Source organism: Amia ocellicauda, chromosome 9, assembly GCF_036373705.1.
Source record: "Amia ocellicauda isolate fAmiCal2 chromosome 9, fAmiCal2.hap1, whole genome shotgun sequence".
NCBI lineage: Eukaryota > Metazoa > Chordata > Actinopteri > Amiiformes > Amiidae > Amia > Amia ocellicauda.
Genome location: NC_089858.1, coordinates 7,736,358 through 7,754,440, shown reverse-complemented (window position 1 = coordinate 7,754,440; position 18,083 = coordinate 7,736,358). Strand labels below are relative to the sequence as shown.

Sequence of the window (18,083 nt, the reverse complement as noted above, 5' to 3'; positions counted from 1 at the left end):
AGAATCCTCCATTTGCAGCAATTACAGCCTTGCAGACCTTTAGCATTCTAGTTGTCAATTTGTTGAGGTAATCTGAAGAGATTTCACCCCATGCTTCCTGAAGCACCTCCCACATGTTGGATTGGCTTGATGGGCACTTCTTACATACCATACAGTCAAGCTGCTCCCACAACAGCTCAATAGGGTTGAGATCCGGTGACTATGTTGGCCACTCCATTATATACAGAATGCCAGCTGACCGCATCTTCCCTAAATAGTTCTTGCATAGTTTGGAGCTGCGCTTTGGGTCATTTTCCTGTAGCAGGACAAAATTGGCTCCAATCAAGCGCCGTCCACAGGGTATGGCATGGCGTTGCAAAATGGAGTGATAGCCTTCCTTCTTCAAGATCCTTTTATCCTGTATAAATCTCCCACTTTACCACCACCAAAGCACCCCCAGACCATCACATTGCCTCCACCATGCTTGACAGATGGCATCAAGCACTCCTCCAGCATCTTTTCATTCAGTTTGCGTCTCACGAATGTCCTTCTTTGTGATCCAAACACCTCAAACTTAGATTCGTCTGTCCATAACACTTTTTCCAAATCTTCCTCTGTCCAGTGTCTGTGTTCTTTTGCCCATATTAATCTTTTCTTTTTATTGGCCAGTCTGAGATATGGCTTTTTCTTTGCAACTCTTCCTAGAAGGCCAGCATCCTGGAGTTGCCTCTTCACTGTTGACGTTGAGACTGGTGTTTTGCGGGGACTATTTAATGAACCTGCCTGTTGAGGACCTGTGAGGCATCTGTTTGTCAAACTAGACACTCCAATGAATTTGTCCTTTTGCCCAGTTGTGTACCGGGGCCTCCCACTCCTCTTTCTGTTCTGGTTAGAGCCAGTTTGCACTATTCTGTGAAGGGAGTAGTACACAGCGTTGTACGAGATCTTCAGTTTCTTGGCAATTTCTCGCATGGAATAGCCTTCATTTCCCACAATTGCTGATGCTCCAGATACTCAACTAGTCTAAAGAAGGCCAGTTGTATTGCTTCTTTAATGAGCACAACAGTTTTCAGCTGTGCTAACAAAATTGTAAAAGGGTTTTCTAATGATCAATTAGCCTTTTAAAATAATAAACTTGGCCATTGGAGTGCCATTGTGCCATTGGAACACAGGACTGATGGTTGCTGATAACGGGCCTCTGTACGTCTATGTAGATATTCCATTACAAATCAGCCGTTTCCAGCTACAATAGTCATTTACATCATTAGCAATGTCTACACTGTATTTCTGATCAATTTGATGTTATTTTACTGGACAAAAAAATGGCTTTTCTTTCAAAAACAAGGACATTTCTAGGTGACCCCAAACAGAATCTCTGTTCTCTTATTAGCTTTTAATCTGAAACACAGAAAAACAGTCACATGGCAGGATAACCTTTGTGGATACAGTTGTGGATAGACAGGGCATTTATAATTATAAACAAGTTCTCCCCAAACCTTCTGATTAACCATGTGCTCTGTCCAATGACTCTGGAGTTGGCTTGGTTTCTGCCCAATCTATTGAATTAGCCCTGTACTGGTGATAATAGTTTATATCTTGGTAGGTGTCAGGAGCCACAGGTGCAGGCAGTACAATGTGAGTTTTTATGTTTGCAGGTAGGTGGTTTCACTACAGGGGGTGGGGGAGGGGGTAAGGGGACACAGCAGGTGGGAGGGTAAAGAGAGGTTATAAACAAGTTAACAAGTGGCAAATAAAGATAAGTGGAGAGGGCAAGAGGAGGTGTAAAGAAAGACAAGGGAGGTGGAGTGATGGAAAAAGCTGTATGCAAGGACAATGCATACTGCAAGTGATAGGCAAGGCCAAAATCGAATGATCTGTCAATCAGAAAGCTGCCAATAGTGGTACAAGTCTTGGAAAGACATAAGATGACCTAGATTGAGAGCAAAGACAGAAAAAATGTGGCCCTTGCACTGTCCCTGGGGAACACCTGCAGGAAGAGCACAAGGTTAAGAGAGAGCCCCATCACTGAGAGCAGCAGTCCGAGAGGTAGAAAGAAAACCAGGCAAGAGCAATGCCTAAAATCCTAAACTCAGGCAGAGAGAAGAAGATGGTAGTGTGGTCAACTGTGTCATGAGATAAGGTCAAGAGGTATTAGGGGAGTGATGGATGCAGTGTGGGCAGTACGGAGTTCATGGCAGAGAGGTGTGTGGTGTGCGCAGGATGAAAACCAGACGGCAAGGGTCAAGCAGAGGGGGCTCAGTGATGAAGCTGGACAGCTGCTGGTGGACAGCCTCTCCAGGAGTTTAATAAATAAATAAATCATGCAAAGAGAGCCTGGTCCTGTTCATTTAAGCAACACCAGAGCATTATACAATGTTTAAATGCAAATTTTAAATGGCCACTGGGTTGAGACTTGATGATTGATGTAACATTAATAGACCTTGCAATTAGTTCTATTGCCCAGCTCCATTTGATGTGGATTACCTATCATCTAATTTCCCACTAGACCCACTGCAATGTACTGTAGGATATACAAAGTGTAAAAGCTTAACTCTTTTTATTTTATTCAAGAACACCCAAAGCAAAGAGTCTGGGTGGCACCTCAAAAATGCCTAATGGCAGTCTGAGTTCAGAGGTCACTTTAAACAGATTCCTAGTTAATAGCGTCTAAGAGCACATGTGTATATTAAACAACCACAGTCAGAGCAGCTTGTTAATATGCTTCTCACGCTAGCCACACTGTGCATGAATTTAGCCTGAGTGCAACTGGTGGTACTGTTTGAGTAGTAATCCTTGCTTTGTAAAATGTACATTTCTTTTCTTGAACCTTTTCGCTGTCTTTTATAACAGGAGTGAATTGTGAAGTGGAAATCAATGAGTGCGAGTCTAGCCCGTGCCAGCATGGGGCCACCTGTCAAGACTATGTGGGGCGATACACCTGTATGTGCCTTGCGGGCTACGAGGGACTGGACTGTGAAGTAGACATCAATGAATGTGCCAGTGAACCTTGCCACAATGGAGGTGTCTGCCATGATCTGGTGAATGGGTAAGAATCTCTGAGGGAGACTTCACTGAAACAAACCAACAAAGAAATTGTAATAGTCCACCTCTAAATCTCATCATTACATTGCCTGTGTGCTTTAAAATGATATATAAAGGTTCACACATCTATTCTCTTACAATTGTTCACAATTCAAGGTCAAGAAATATGCCAATCCACGGCATATCGACTGGAGTACAAATCAACGTGAAGCTTTGCCGCTTTCCTTAAGAAAATGGAATGTAATTACATAAGAGCGAGAATAAAACTAGGGAGACTGAGTGAGTGTCAGTGTCCGGGCACAAGTACAAAAGCCAATAATAAATCGATAACATGACCAAAAGAGCACGGACTACAAGTACAAAACCTTAGGCAGACCACAGATTGATTACTGCGTATGTGGTATGCACATCTTGAAAGAGATATCAGGATCCACAGAACACAAAACATACTGGAGGATAGTGAAGGGCAAGTAAACATCACAGATGTGCTCAATGTTTTAAGGAGACTAAAGACAGTTGACATTGGTCATGATTTTAAGATTATGTATGTGTATACAAATGGAATCTTGTGAACGGATGATTCTGCATATTATGTATATACACATACTTTCAGATCAATTAACAGATGATCACACAGAGAAGTGTATGTATTCATGTATGTACTTTATAAGATGGCTTCTGATTCATTTTTTGGTGTTAATGTTTATTTGTGCAGGTATGGCTGCTCCTGCGCTGATACAGGGTTTGAAGGGGATAACTGTGAGATTGATATTCCCGAGTGTGCATCCAATCCCTGCCAAAATGATGGCACCTGTATCGACGGCGTTAAACTCTACAGCTGCCTCTGCTGGAGTGGTAATGCTGCTTAACACCCACCCAAACACCATAGCCTTCAGTGGCATTACAATGGAAGCAAAAGTCTTTGAACCAACCCTCATTATTATTATTATTTATTTATTAGCTGACACCCTTATCTAGGGCGACTTACACAAAATAAGTGCACGTAAACCTCCCATTAAAGGGAAACATCAGCCTATTTCGAGTAATGTAATCAGTTTAATTCAACTCCTACATGCGACTTTTTATAAAATATTACAATGCTGCAGTAATATTAAGAAAAAAAACAAAACAAAAAAGAAAATCTAAGTTACGATAAAATTTACATCAGTCATTTTTGTGTTTGGTGTTATTCCAGGTTATGAGGGGCAGTACTGTGAAGTAGACATCAACGAATGTGCAGCAGAGCCATGTGAAAACCATGGCATGTGCTACGAGCGGTCCCAACACGCCTACTACAGCACACTGCCCGACTTCCCACGGGAGTTCAGCTACTCGGTGGCGGCAGGCTACGTCTGTCACTGTCTGCCTGGGTTTACAGGTGAGACTAAGACTACTAGGACTAAAACATTCATCCCATCGATGCGTTTACATTAGCTAATACATCATCAGTGTGATTTCCAGTTTTTAATTGAAAGGAGATTTGCAATACACAGAGTTATTTAAAAACCATGCAACGTGATCTGTGATTGACCAGTTGATATTCAAAGGTGGGAGGTGTCTGAACTGGCTAAACGGTTTGAAACATAGGGGGTTGCTCAGCGTTGGCTGTATTAGAACAGAAAGACCAAAAGTAGCTGCTACCTACCAAGTTATAAACTGCATTCCCAAGTGTGTGCTGAAACAACTGCCGAAACTTATACATAGAGGATGAAAAATAAGTGAATACTTTATATCGAAAACATACTAATGCTCTACTCAGACAGCTAGGTCCTATAGCACAGGAGTGTCAGAGATGGACCAGCAGGATACTTCCAGGACTGAGATTAATGACTGAGAGAAAATAAATAAACAACCATATGAAACTTTCTACCCAGGCCATAAGATTTAAATTGAGGTGTCTAAAACTGTACAAAAAGGAAATAAACAAAACTAATCTGTTAGTTTCAATGCAGAGTGCAAGACTATAGTGGATTGGCATGCAAATTAAATGTAACTCCATTCAGCAAACTGACATGATGAGAAATGGGAGATCCTGAGGACCTCTCTACTCAGAGATGTTTGAGAGAGTGGAACGAAGTGTCCTCTCCCGGAGTGGAGTCGTCACGCAGAGCCCTGGAGGGTTTCTTGGGTCATTAAGCAGCTAAGAGCCCCGTGAGATAGAGAGCGACCTCCTCCCACTCGCACACTGTCCTCTGTACTTATATTCTTGAGAGTCCACCCTCATCCCACTAGCGAGCGTCAGTCACCTAGATTGTTTCTCTCATATCTTGGTCTCACAGCTCTGGCTGTGACTTCATCAGCGGACATGGCCACGGGTCTGTGTTTGACCTGGTACTCTTTACTCCAAACAGAATTGTTATATGAATTCTGATACCACTGGTCTCAGCAAAAGTATGAGCACAGCTGCACAAACAGCCTAGTTCTCCAAGCACATATTAGCCTTGACATTTTTAATCATCTTTCTACTATGAATGCTGAAGATACTTAGGGAATCTGTTGATCTAAGAACTGCCCTCCGGTGGACAAAGGGTGCAATACAGGATGTTGTCTTTTGTATATCCTCCTCTTTAAATGGAAATCAGAAAAAAATCATATTATGGCAAGTCAAATTATCATTTAGAGATATATCTAAATTATTTGCAGATATCTTTAAATCATTTAGAGATATCTGCAAATCATTTCAAAATATCTGCAAATTACTTCCTGTTCAATTAGAGATATCTGCAAATCATTTCAAGATTTCAAATGACTTCCTGTATGTTGGCTGAGATTATCTCGTCCTGTTTCCCTATCCAGTTACATAGAAATGAATGAACAAGTGAACAGGAAGTGATAACCTTGGGCTACATACAGGAAGTCATTTGAAGATATCTCAATGATTTAGAGATATCTATAAATAAATTAAAGATATCTCTAAATGTACTTTTAAATAAGATATGTTTAAATTATTTGCAGATATCTCTAAATTAAATCATGAAATTAAACATATCTCAATTATACTTTTGCTTGCCATATTCCTCTTGCAACAAAGCCATGTTGTTATAATTTCTGCTGTCACACATTTACAAATCATGCAGTGTGTTCTGTACACAACTTGGAGTACTGCAGTAGCGATACAGTATAGATTCGCAATCTATAATAATTGTCCATTTTCTTTTGTCTTCTTTTTAATGCATATTACTTACATTTCCAGGGGAGAACTGCTCAGTGGATATTGACGAGTGCGCTTCCATGCCATGTCAGAATGGAGGGACCTGTGAAGATCTGATCAATGGATATACATGCCATTGTGAGCCTGGATATAGAGGTGATGAAAGATTGCATAATATAAACATGAGTGTAATGCAAATCATTGTACGGTGGGGATACATTCAGTTTTGTCAACATTTTACTGGCTATTCTCTGGCCGCTATGAACTTTCTCCACTGACAATGAAACAATGAGGACCTTTGAAAAACATCACAACTTACTATTGTAGATCATGTTTACTGGCTTTACAGCTGATGCACTGCAAACAGTGTAATCTCAGAATATATTAACCTCTTTTACACCTACTGCTTTACTGATGATATGAGGTCATTTGAAAGAGAGAGAAGACAGTCAGGTTTATTCACTCTGGGACTCTGGCCAGTTTCTCTGCTGGTCATTCTCTGCTCTCTTATCATAATTCATAACGGATTGCCTGTAATTAACATCCTCGTTACATGTTGTTTGTTTTACGTTTGAAGTCACAAAACATACTTTAGTATAGATAAGTATTTTATAATAGTAAACACAGGTTTTTTTAGGGCGTTAAGTACACAAATTCAATAAGTGAGCGAGTTGTGAGCAAATGAGTGATGCTCTCAGGAAATAATTAGCTGCTAATCCCTTTTGCTTCAGCAATTAATCCCTGTGCCATGGCTACCAGGGTCAATATATATTTTATTATTTCAAAATGCTTTTCACAGGAAAAATTATAAACCAACAAACCAGAACTGAACAATGCATTCAAATGAGTACAATCATCTGGAGAGTGTGCAACTTCAGTGCAACATAAGACTGATTGTTTTGAGAAATTAAGTGAATATATTAAATGCCAGTAATATTGATATTAACTAATTAAATGCATACAGTCTGAATTTGTCAAGGCTAAAGGCTATCTGAAGCACAGCATTGCATTAAACACAAAGCAGCTTCACCTCCCATATGTCGACTGTTAAATGCCATTTCTTTGGGTTACATTTGCTGGGGAGGAAAAGATTAGAGAAAAGCTACTTAAAACTGAAGGGGTCTTCAGGTCTGTAGAAGTCTACAATAATATTGTTCTTTAATTACTGCACAAGTCTAGCTCATTGTTACATGTTCAGGATTTAAAATGGCATTTTTAGCATAGCAGCCACCAGCAAACCTTTTCAATTCCAGGCTGCTTGTGCATTTAATTGTAACTTATTAAAACGCCAGTGTGGGAGGGTAGATGCCTCTGCAGACACTCCCATGTAGCCTTGCACAGAACTAAAGTTGCTTGGCTAAGAGAAAATGCAATAGCATGCAAGTTTCGCTTCCCACCGTGATGAATACAGGAATTCTCAATCTTTCTTCATTCAACCAGCAAACTCTGCACTGGCACTGCATTCTTAAAATGATCTACCAACAGCCTATGAAATGTTTTTTTAGTTATTGACCAAACGTTATTTATCAAATTCATGTAGGTGAAGGGCTTTCTGCAATATATATTTTCATTATGGTGTATAGAATAACTGGATATTTAGTTTGTGCTTCTGCTAATTCTTCAGTGATTAAAAGTGCCGAACACAACAGTTCGACTTTTTTCCACCTTTTAAGTTGATTTATCTTGAACACAAATCCTTTTATTCACATTAAACATAGCCCCTGTGACTGCAGCATAAATATCCAGGATATATAATTGATAAGCAGCAGAAGCCTAGAAGATTGTGTAGGTCACTTAAAAATTACACAACAGCACCACCATCAATACAATCCCATGATAAACAAGACCCCTATCTGTAAACTGTGCCTTGTCTTATATACCCATTACTTGGTGTTATGAGGCCTTTTTTATAACAGGGAAAGGACCTGGTTTTAATACAACAGTACATTAGCCTGCACCAAGCACCAGCCCTTGCCCATTATACAATTAGGGCTAATAGTCTTGGATCTTTGCCACAGTATCCAAGTCATCCCGAAACATTACAAATCAATACTGTCAAAGTACTACTGTGTAACTAATGAATATATTATGGATGGAAAGTTTTTAATTAAATTTGCACAAGGCCCCTGGCCAGTGTTTTCCAAAACTGCTCTGCAGGAGCCCAGTGTTTTCTCTGTCATTTCAGCCCAGCTCTCAACTGCTTAGCTCAACCTCTGTTATCTTTGTTTTTTAAAGAGCTTCTACACAATTTTAATCTATTAAAAACGGGATGACTTTTTCCTTTTTCCTTTGGCAGCACGAGGACATACTGTATGTATTGTTTCCTCGCATGCTCTGTTTAAAAAACAAACACAAAAACAAAAACTGAACATTGCTGGAGTACAGCTCATTATCAATCCAAAAAACTGCTTATCTACTCTAGGCTAATGCAGACGGGTAGATCTAATCCTCACCATCTGTTTGTTCCCATTGGTCATATGCTCCTTCCAAGTCCTAGACAGATCTAAATGCAAATAATAAATAAATGCATCAGTTCTTTGATGTTAAAATTGATCATTTGGTATTGTTTGTGTGTCTGTTTGGTCATGGTTTTTGTTTTGTGTGAGTGTGTGTGTGCATGTGCGTGTGTGTGAGGAAGGCACTCCATCTTACTGCATTGAACTTCATGAGGATACCAATAAAAAAAACATGCCTTTAAAAAGCTGTTTTGCCAGCATAATTAATCTTGGATGGTTCGGGTTGTCACAAAACTAAATCTATTATAAATAAACCCTCACAAACCAAAGCTCTTGTCATTTCATGCTTTGTTTAGTCTTTTTAACAGAAGAACACAATACTGAAGTCTCTGCAATTTTTTCTCCCTATGCTCTCCAGCATTACCTTAACTTCTCGTGTGTTCTTCTTTTCCCTGCTCTTGAAAACGTGAAAGTAAGGAAACTCTAAACCCTCCACAAAAATAAGATGCGTATTGTCTATCTGTTTGGTCTGTGAAGATCAGACTAGCAAACCTGAATTACATCTAAAGTCATTACATAGCTGCCTGCCGGTACCAGGCATTATTAGTGATATATCATGTGGAACTCCGTTCTAGACAAACATTCCTGTTGTCAGTGCTGACAGGAGCCAGCTGGGAGGGAGTCAGTCAGATGTGGATTAGCTCTCAGTCCAAGTTGTGCTGAAGAGGGAGGCTCGAGCTGTATTGGCTGGTTTCACCTCTAATCACTTTTGCCTGACTGGCACTAAGGGAAAGCAGGCATGCTGGGCTTCTCCTCGTAGCTTGTCTTCTGTCCTTTTCCACTTCTCCATTCTGACAATGTCACAAATGTCTTCAGGGAACGCACAATGAAACCTTTTCCATCGCAAGTGATTTTGTTCGGAATTTGCCTTCTATCAGGTAACTGACTAATCACTTTTATTCATAACTTGTAAGGCGCGTTTGTGTGTGTGTGTGTGTGTGTGTGTGTGTGGGGAGGAGGTATGAACTGTACATGCCATGCCAGGACAGGAATTTGAGCAGGCTATTCTTTAAACTTATGGTTTTTTGACAGCTTGATTTTTTAAGTTATGTAATTGATTTGATGAGCACTTCATGGGGAAAGGATTACAGTCCGAGCATTACTCTGTTTTGACTGCTGCTTCCAAAAACATTTCAACATTATTATTATTGAATATCCTGTGTTTCTCAATACCTGGAGTAGCAAACACATGTGTCTGATGTATTGTATTACAAGGATATTTGTGTATATTTCAAATCATTGGGCATAAATGAAAATATTTAGTAGATTATCTCATTCTTTTTAAAATCACTATCTAGACCAATCATATAAAATTGCATGAGTTACCATGAGGATTGTATGTATAGATAAACATTAAGTTAAGACAGGGAATAAGCAAAGTGTGGATTCTATATTATTCAATGGACCATTATAACCATTATATCTCTCGAATAGCCAAATCAGTGTTCAACAAACTCTGAAAATGAATAATTGATAAACAAACATAATTAAAAACTTTAATGAAAAGTAAATGACTCATCAAATACACTCACACAAAAATTGACATCAGCAATGTAGATACTGTATATAGCTAAATGAAATGAAAGCATTACAGGCCCAACATCCATCTTAATCTCGGTAATTAGCACAAATAAAATATAAAAAATGACTTTCAAGTTTTCTCTCTCTACCACTTTAAAGCTGACAGGTTATGTAATCTTTTCCAACAAGCCCTGGCCGTTGTCATGCTTATTAGCTTCAGTCTGACATGTATCTATCATACCTGGAGAAGAGCCCTTCAGATCGCTGCGGTAGCTTTATACGTTTGGACTGCCCTTGCTGTGAGGTTTGTGGCTGTCACTTAATGGTGAAAAACGGGATTGAGAAGGGATTAGTTATGGTCAAAGGATAGAGTACCAGCTGTACTTGCCTTATTGAGGTGCCTCTCCAGAGGCGGCTCTTTCTCTTACATTAACCTGAGAAAACAGCTGCTGTGCGCATGATGACCAATAGGGGCTCCCCTGTGCTTTTTCATGCTAACTGCCATCTTAGAAACTTGAGATTCTTGGAAATCAAGGCGTAAGCTTTCATCTGCACTATGTGGGGCAGCAAATTGGACATACCTTGATTATAGCTGCGTGGCTGTGTTATGTCACCTTGCGATCATTTGTAACGCAGTCACTCGGTGCTCAATTCTGTCATAAAGGAGAGTAGGGTCAGAATTCAGGGGCCCAGGATGTGAGAAGGGGATTACTGAAGACTTTTAAACTCCATTAAGTTCAAGAGTGTGTGGAGGAACACTGCATTCCTAAGTTATCCATTTAGCAACTATTATACAAAACATGACCCTTAAAACAGGATCAAAGTTAGCTTTCTTTAAATAATGACTTTGTGATGACCAAACATTTTTTAACATCATTCACTGTCATTTTGTGTAATTATTAATGCTGTTTTTAATTAATTATTAACTAGAACATAACTGAAAGTCTATTTATTTTTTAAAAGTAAAAGCAAATATACACAATTGTTATATATTTCGCCTGTTTTTGACTCCGGCATATACTGTAGGTTGCCAAAATGTTGCATCACAAATTCATCTTGAAGATCGGAAGAGGGTTTTGCCAGTTTTCCTGCTGTCCTTGTGGTTGTCACACACTATGGGTATTGAGAAACTTTACAGGGAAACTAATCAAGTTAAGAAGGGCATTCCTAATGGAAGTCCTTGTAAAACATTATTCAGGAAAACATGTGTGACGTAAGAAGTAACTTGCTTATTTGCTTGTTCATGTTGTTTAATGTACAACTATATATTATTAAAACGTCCCTGGATGTTTGAAAAGTTATTACTCTCACAGGAAATGGAACTGTCACTTCCCTTAAACATGATCTATGAACCCCTGAGAGGGTTAGAGTTGGTTCTGTTTTGTAAAATTTGTTGTGGTCATATTACTTTTTTTTTTTCTTTTACCACCTAACGTTTCTTTTCTTTCTCTACCTCAGGAGCTGGATGTGAGACCAACATCGATGAATGTGAGGGTAACCCCTGTCAAAACGGTGGCACGTGTGAGGATGGCATTGCAGAACACAAATGCCACTGCCCACTGGCAGAAAAAGACGCCATCCCTTGGGGTGGTCGAGACTGTGAAATACAGTTGGTGGGCTGCACAGGAAACGAATGTCAAAATGGAGCCACGTGCACGCCAACACTGGTAGAAGGATACCATGACTACACTTGTCAGTGTCCACCAGGCTTCTATGGCCAATACTGCAACATCACAACAACTTTCTCGTTTAACTCTGTTGGCTTTATCCTTATCAACGCTTCAGAGAGCAATAGAAGCAAGAGGGATGTTGGCTCTGAGGGACTTAGCATCAGCCTGCGCTTCCGAACCACCCTACCTGATATGATTATATTTTACAGGGGTAATGAACTGGATTTTCTGTTCTTGGAACTTATCTCGGGTCAAATCCATGTTAAATCACGTGTGGAAACAGTTACATTACATGCACAACTCTCTCATCAGGTAAACGATGGAAAATGGCATGAGGTGACTGTGCGTTTAAGGACGGATTTGGTGGTGACCCTTAAAGACCCTAACTGTGGCAGTGACATATGCACAGCAAAGGACATTGGCCCAGAACAACAATCTTTTAAAACACCTAGATCTTTCAAGAAAACCTTTGTTGGCGGTGTGGGCTCTGAACTCTACCTGAACAACACAGGAAGCAAGAGTGGTTTTATTGGTTGCATGGAGGACCTTCTAATCGATTCCTTGCTGGTCTTGCCCCAAGATATTTCTAAGGGCCTGGCTACAGACATGGAGCTGGGCTGCAACAAAACCGAACTGTGTGCCCCCAACCTCTGTCTTAATAACGGAACCTGCGTTGATCTATGGTCCACTTTTCAATGCCACTGTTCCCGCCCATTCCATGGTGAACGCTGCTTGGATGGTAAGAACTTAAAATCTTTTAAAAACAAGACTACATATTCAGGTTTCCTAGTTTTTGTATTTCATATTTTTCACATGAATGATCAAACATAAAAACAAGTTTCAGAAATTATGTGATTCAAGTCATCTAGTCTCAAATACTCTTGTTGCCAAAATCCTGTATTACAAGTAAATTTTCCTTTGATATTAAATAAATATTCTGTTGGTAAAAATAATGGTGCCACCAGGAAAATACAACTGAAATCCTACTAAGAATGGAAAACTATAAATCAAGCTGTCAGTGTTGAAAAAGACCTGGGAACAAAGCTGCTGAGGTCAGGTTTTCAGCAAGGGATAGATCATTGTAAAGCTATCTGGAATGCCAGACCATTGTCCTGAACGTTGTTTTCTTTCTCTTTTATTCCGACAGAATACACACCACTGACTTTCAGTCGAGAAGATTCATCGAGTTATGCCTCCTTCAATGTAAGCCACAGCTACGGATCCACTTTTAACGTCTCATTTTTCTGGCGTTCGCGAAAAGAGAGTGGCTTAATGTTCCAGCTCAGGAATGACCAGAGTGCATACTTCACCGTGTATCTAGACATGGGCAGGATATACTTGCAGACACTTTCCACCTTGGCATTATCAGTAAACCCCCTGTACAGCACTACTGGTGGAAAGCAATGGCTCATGGTTACATTTAATTATGGCAACATTAGCTTCAGCACTTCCCATGATAATATACAGATGGAAGTGGTCCCTAATGTTCAAGTTCAGGCAGGGGATTTGGCCTTTGTAGGAGGTCTCCTCTGGGAAAATGAAACACAGCCTTGGGGAGGCTATTTCAAGGGATGCCTACAGGATGTGCGACTCAACAACACGCGTTTGGCATTTGAGAACGCCAGCTCCAGCAGCTCGGAGGTATACAGCATCCTGCAGGACAAGGATGTGACAGTGGGCTGCGTCAGTGACGACACCTGTCAGGTAAGGGTTCTTTTCACAAAGGCAAATATCTGCACCACCTTGATGAAAGAAAAGGACAACAGAGAGGCAGATGCTATTTTGAGGCTTACTTTGGCTTTGACCATCAAATTATAAACAGCATGCCTTACTGCCCTAGAGCAGTCCATGTTGTTCACGAACGTCTTTGAAGAAGTAATCTAGATCAATAAGCTTTCAAAACTCCTTTTATGTTCCTTATGAAACTAAAGAGAAACCAGAAATGGAACAGAGCCCCGTCAGGTCTCAAGAAAGCATGTGGGGTCATGTCTGTTCCTTAACATCTCGTTTTGATAGCATCAGTTTGACCTCATTAAATCACAGCTGTAGAACCACCACATTCCCACCCCAGCTTTTAATGTTGTTCTGTAAAACATGAAATCTCTTTGGTGTCATTCTGTGATATTTTCATTTTCATCTGATGCAGTTTCTTTAATTTTTCTAAAGGCGACACCGTGTGAAAATGGAGGCACCTGCAATGTTACTTGGAACGACTATGTTTGCTCCTGTCCTGAGAATTTCACGGGCAGAAACTGTGAAAGAAGAGTATGGTGTAGCAGCAAACCCTGCCCCCCCAACAGCCAGTGTCTCAATCTGCCTGATGGATACGAATGTAAGAGCTGATCTTTGTTCTCTCACTAAGGACTAGATCAAAACTTGACCCACCCGCTAATTCAAACAACACATGGTGATTTTTCTGATTAATTTAAAATAATCTAAGTACAGAAAAAACAGAAGAATATCTAGACTAAAGCTTGACTACAGTAGCTCTCCATGAATGTCCCCAAGTTTCAAAGTCAAATATGTAAAATCATGGTCAAAAACTGTACATAATAATAATAACATAATAGAGTCTTATTACAGTAATGAGTCCATGGTGTTCCATAAAACTAAAGTCACAAATTCGTGCAGGCATATGTAGCTGCCCCCCTGCTCTTTGACCTCAACCTAGAAACTAATATTTGCCTCAATTTCTTTTTCAGGTGTGACCACTGCAACTTTTAAAGGGGAATCCCCTATTAAGTACACTGCCAACATGACCCTCAGCCGGCCAATTACTAGCATCTCTCTGGATGTTCGTACCCGAGATGAAGACGCTGTGCTTCTTCGTGCCACCAATGGAGTCGAGTTGTTCTGTGTTGGCTTGCATAACTCAACACTGGTTGTAAAACTTCGGACTGGGAATAACTTCGAAATCCTCTCGTTGTTCAGTGAGTTTCCTATTTCAGATGGCCTGTGGCACAAAGTTCTGGTGTCAATGGCAGAACCCTATCTCGGGTCTTCAAAGTGGATGATTGTGGTGGATGATGAAAAGAACACGAGCAGTTTGGATGTGGCAGGAAACCTCAATTTCTTGAATGAGTCTGTGGTGTCACTGGCTGAAAATTTTACCGGTTGCCTGGGAAGGGTGAGGGTGGGCGGTGTCCATCTTCCCTTCATTGACAATGACATGGCTCCTCAGCAGGCGAGGTTTATCAAGCACAGCGGGGAGGAAATCCAGACGGGATGCATGGGGTCCCCCGTCTGCTCTTCCCAGCCATGCCTCAACAATGGTGTTTGTGAAGATTTGTTTAACTTCTTCGAGTGCCGATGCTCACTCGGTTGGGAAGGCCAGTATTGCCAGTATGATATTGATGACTGCCAGTCAAGTCCTTGCCTCTACGGCAACTGTAGCAATTTCCCAGGAACCTACGAATGCGAGTGCTATCCAGGGTACACTGGAAGAACCTGCGCTGTGGATATTGACGACTGCCTTGATCACCACTGTGCAAATGGAGGGACTTGCAATGATGGAGTAGACAGCTACACCTGCACCTGCTCTCCTGACTACACCGGTCATCTTTGCGAGTAAGTTTGCTTTCACTGTTATGTATAGAGCAAAAAATTGATATAACACACCACCTCTTAATTTTTTAAAAGGTAAATCAGTACTTGTGACATGAAAATACTCTTTCAAGTCAAAGTAGCATGTTTTGTGTAAATATCGTAGTGTTTTCACAGATACACATATTAAACGTAAAAATATTTAGGAAAGTGCCTAATCTAACATAATAGAATGGAAAGGAAAAAAAGACCAAGGATGAGGTGACCAGTAGTAGAAAATATCTAGCCTAAAACCAAGGCATTATGATTCTGAACCAGTTCAGCCAACATCTGCACACACACGAAGAACTTTCACTTTGTGAACTGTCAGCCACGGTGATCTGAAATATGGGGTCAAAATCAGGATCAAAAACTTTTGTAATCTCCTCTGTTTTAGACCAAAATAAAAAGGTGCTATTGCAAGGTGCTATTTCTCATATTTGTCTTACAACAGGTGGTCATATCCGCCACTGGCGTGTGAGAAAGATGTGCTGTGTCAAAATCATGGCATTTGTAACGATGGACTTTGGGGGGCGAACTGTACGTGCACTCCTGGCTTCACAGGGCAAAGGTAAGAGACTCAAAGCAGCTGTCTGACAACATCCACGCATATTTATGAGAGAGTGATTATCCTGGCATGATTTAATTGATGCACCTTTGTAAACATTGCACTGAATATCCAGTTCTTCTGTGTGGTTTATACTGACATCTATTGGCTGATATTATGTACACACACCTAACAATTAACATTATTATCCCTGTCTTTAAAGTACCAGTCTGTAGTCTTGGGTTGTGTATGTGGAAGTGTGTAATTTCCCCAAAAGACCAAATGGAAAGGGTTTTTAATTAGGATGTTCATTTCCCGTAGTGCTTTGCAGGATATAAGAGATTGGGTTTTGTCTTTTGGGCAGGTGTGAAATAGACATCGACGAATGTGCAGCAAATCCTTGCCAAAATGGTGGCACCTGCAAGAACTATGTTAACAAGTTTGACTGCACATGTTTACCCAACTTTGTAGGACAACAATGTGAGACAAATGTAAGTAATGTTTTCTTTTTTTTAAATTCAATCTTCAGCTTAAATAAAATAATAAAAGCATACTCACATCACCAGTCATCACACACTCCTTGGTTTCTTGAAATATTATTTCAGTGTTCAAACAAAGTGGTATGTTCTTGTGCAGCAGTGTTTTTGGTTGTTCCATCGTATTTGACTTGTTTCTAAAACTTCAAACTTCAGACCTTGGGAATCTTATTAGAATGACCATATAACCATTTGAATCCAAAACTTTTTTCTGAGAATATATATAATTTACCTCAGAGTGATTTTAATTGACTATTTATGGGTTGTATTAGCAATACCCCACTCGCCAAATGAGATGTCATGCCATCGAAAGCCTATAAAACCTGATGTCAAGCAAGTTGAGATCCTGAGAAGACTTATTTCAGAGGAACATAAAAATAATATCTAATGACATTCTTAAAAAGATAACACGAATTCAGTCTGCTTTTCAGAAGTACTATATATGTGCTGTGATATCTAGATATTTCTACATCTGTCCAGTGTCAAGGATCTGTCATTGAGCTCTACAACAGCAACATATGGGCTGATTATTGAATAGCAATTTCAGGATTTCTGTAGAGCTGTATTTAGCCTCTGTAGCCACTAATGTGAATTGCTTGGTGTTGTCCCTCCATATCTCACTGTTACTGAACACAAATCCATTCCAACATGGGCTTACATTCATTACAAGCAATTTTTTACCATATGTAACACACAAGTTATTGAAATAATTATCTCTCTGGTAAAGCATAAAATCTTATCAATCGTTTCCTTTAAAAAAATAAGATATATTTTTTTAAGAAATTAAAATGTAAAAATAAACAAACACGCAAACCAGACAAAGGCAGTAACAGAGACTCCCCTCTCTCTCACCCGGTGTGCTCGACAACATGAGAGAGAGGTAGAGACACCTGCCGAGACATCTTGTATTCGAGCTTTTAAAACTTAAGCTCAAATTGTTTTCATTGACATCTCCAAGCTTCTCTGTAAGGGCCGCCCAGGGTGGGGTGGTGGTGTCAGTGTTGGTGCTCCTTCCCCTTCAGCTGGTAAAGCAAACCTGACAGGTTCAGCTCTCACGTGATGCCCTCGACCGGAGGGACGGGGCCGGCCTGGTTCACACTGATCGAAAGGCCTGCGAGCGGAAACTAGCCCGACTAATATCAGTGTCAAGAGCTATTACGTTCTCATGTCCAGTGGCACTATGGTTCTTCTCAATGCAAACGCCCTGTCTGGTCGTAAAGACAATCTCTGGTTCCACTCAGGGCTGAATTTGTTGGTCATAATATTCAAAACTAGAAACATATTCTCATACATTATTATTCATTTCTTAAAACCAGCTCAGTGAGATGTTAGCTTTATTTAAAGTATATATAGAAAAAAGAGAAGGCAATAATTCTGGTTAGAATATATATATTTATAAATCAAAAGTAAAATACACACATCTATAAAGGAAGTGGGTAATCAGACACTTGCTGGTTGTAGATCTTTACATGGTCCTCTTTCCTCAGTTTGTTTCTGAAAACTGTCCTTAGGCTTCAGACAGAGGTAACAATTTCTGAT

At 40.1% G+C, this 18,083-nt stretch overlaps 1 protein-coding gene across 1 annotated transcript in view; it reads left to right on the top strand.

The window, feature by feature from the left end:
• crb2a (crumbs cell polarity complex component 2a) overlaps positions 1-18,083 on the top strand; it is a 38,581-nt gene that overhangs the window by 17,529 nt on the left and 2,969 nt on the right. Inside the window, exons 3-12 of the mRNA XM_066712920.1 lie at positions 2,830-3,025; positions 3,737-3,876; positions 4,217-4,399; positions 6,215-6,328; positions 11,668-12,618; positions 13,027-13,583; positions 14,046-14,211; positions 14,582-15,446; positions 15,916-16,032; positions 16,373-16,499. Of these exons, the coding sequence (XP_066569017.1) occupies positions 2,830-3,025; positions 3,737-3,876; positions 4,217-4,399; positions 6,215-6,328; positions 11,668-12,618; positions 13,027-13,583; positions 14,046-14,211; positions 14,582-15,446; positions 15,916-16,032; positions 16,373-16,499 (3,416 nt within the window). The remainder of the gene's footprint in view (positions 1-2,829; positions 3,026-3,736; positions 3,877-4,216; positions 4,400-6,214; positions 6,329-11,667; positions 12,619-13,026; positions 13,584-14,045; positions 14,212-14,581; positions 15,447-15,915; positions 16,033-16,372; positions 16,500-18,083) is intronic.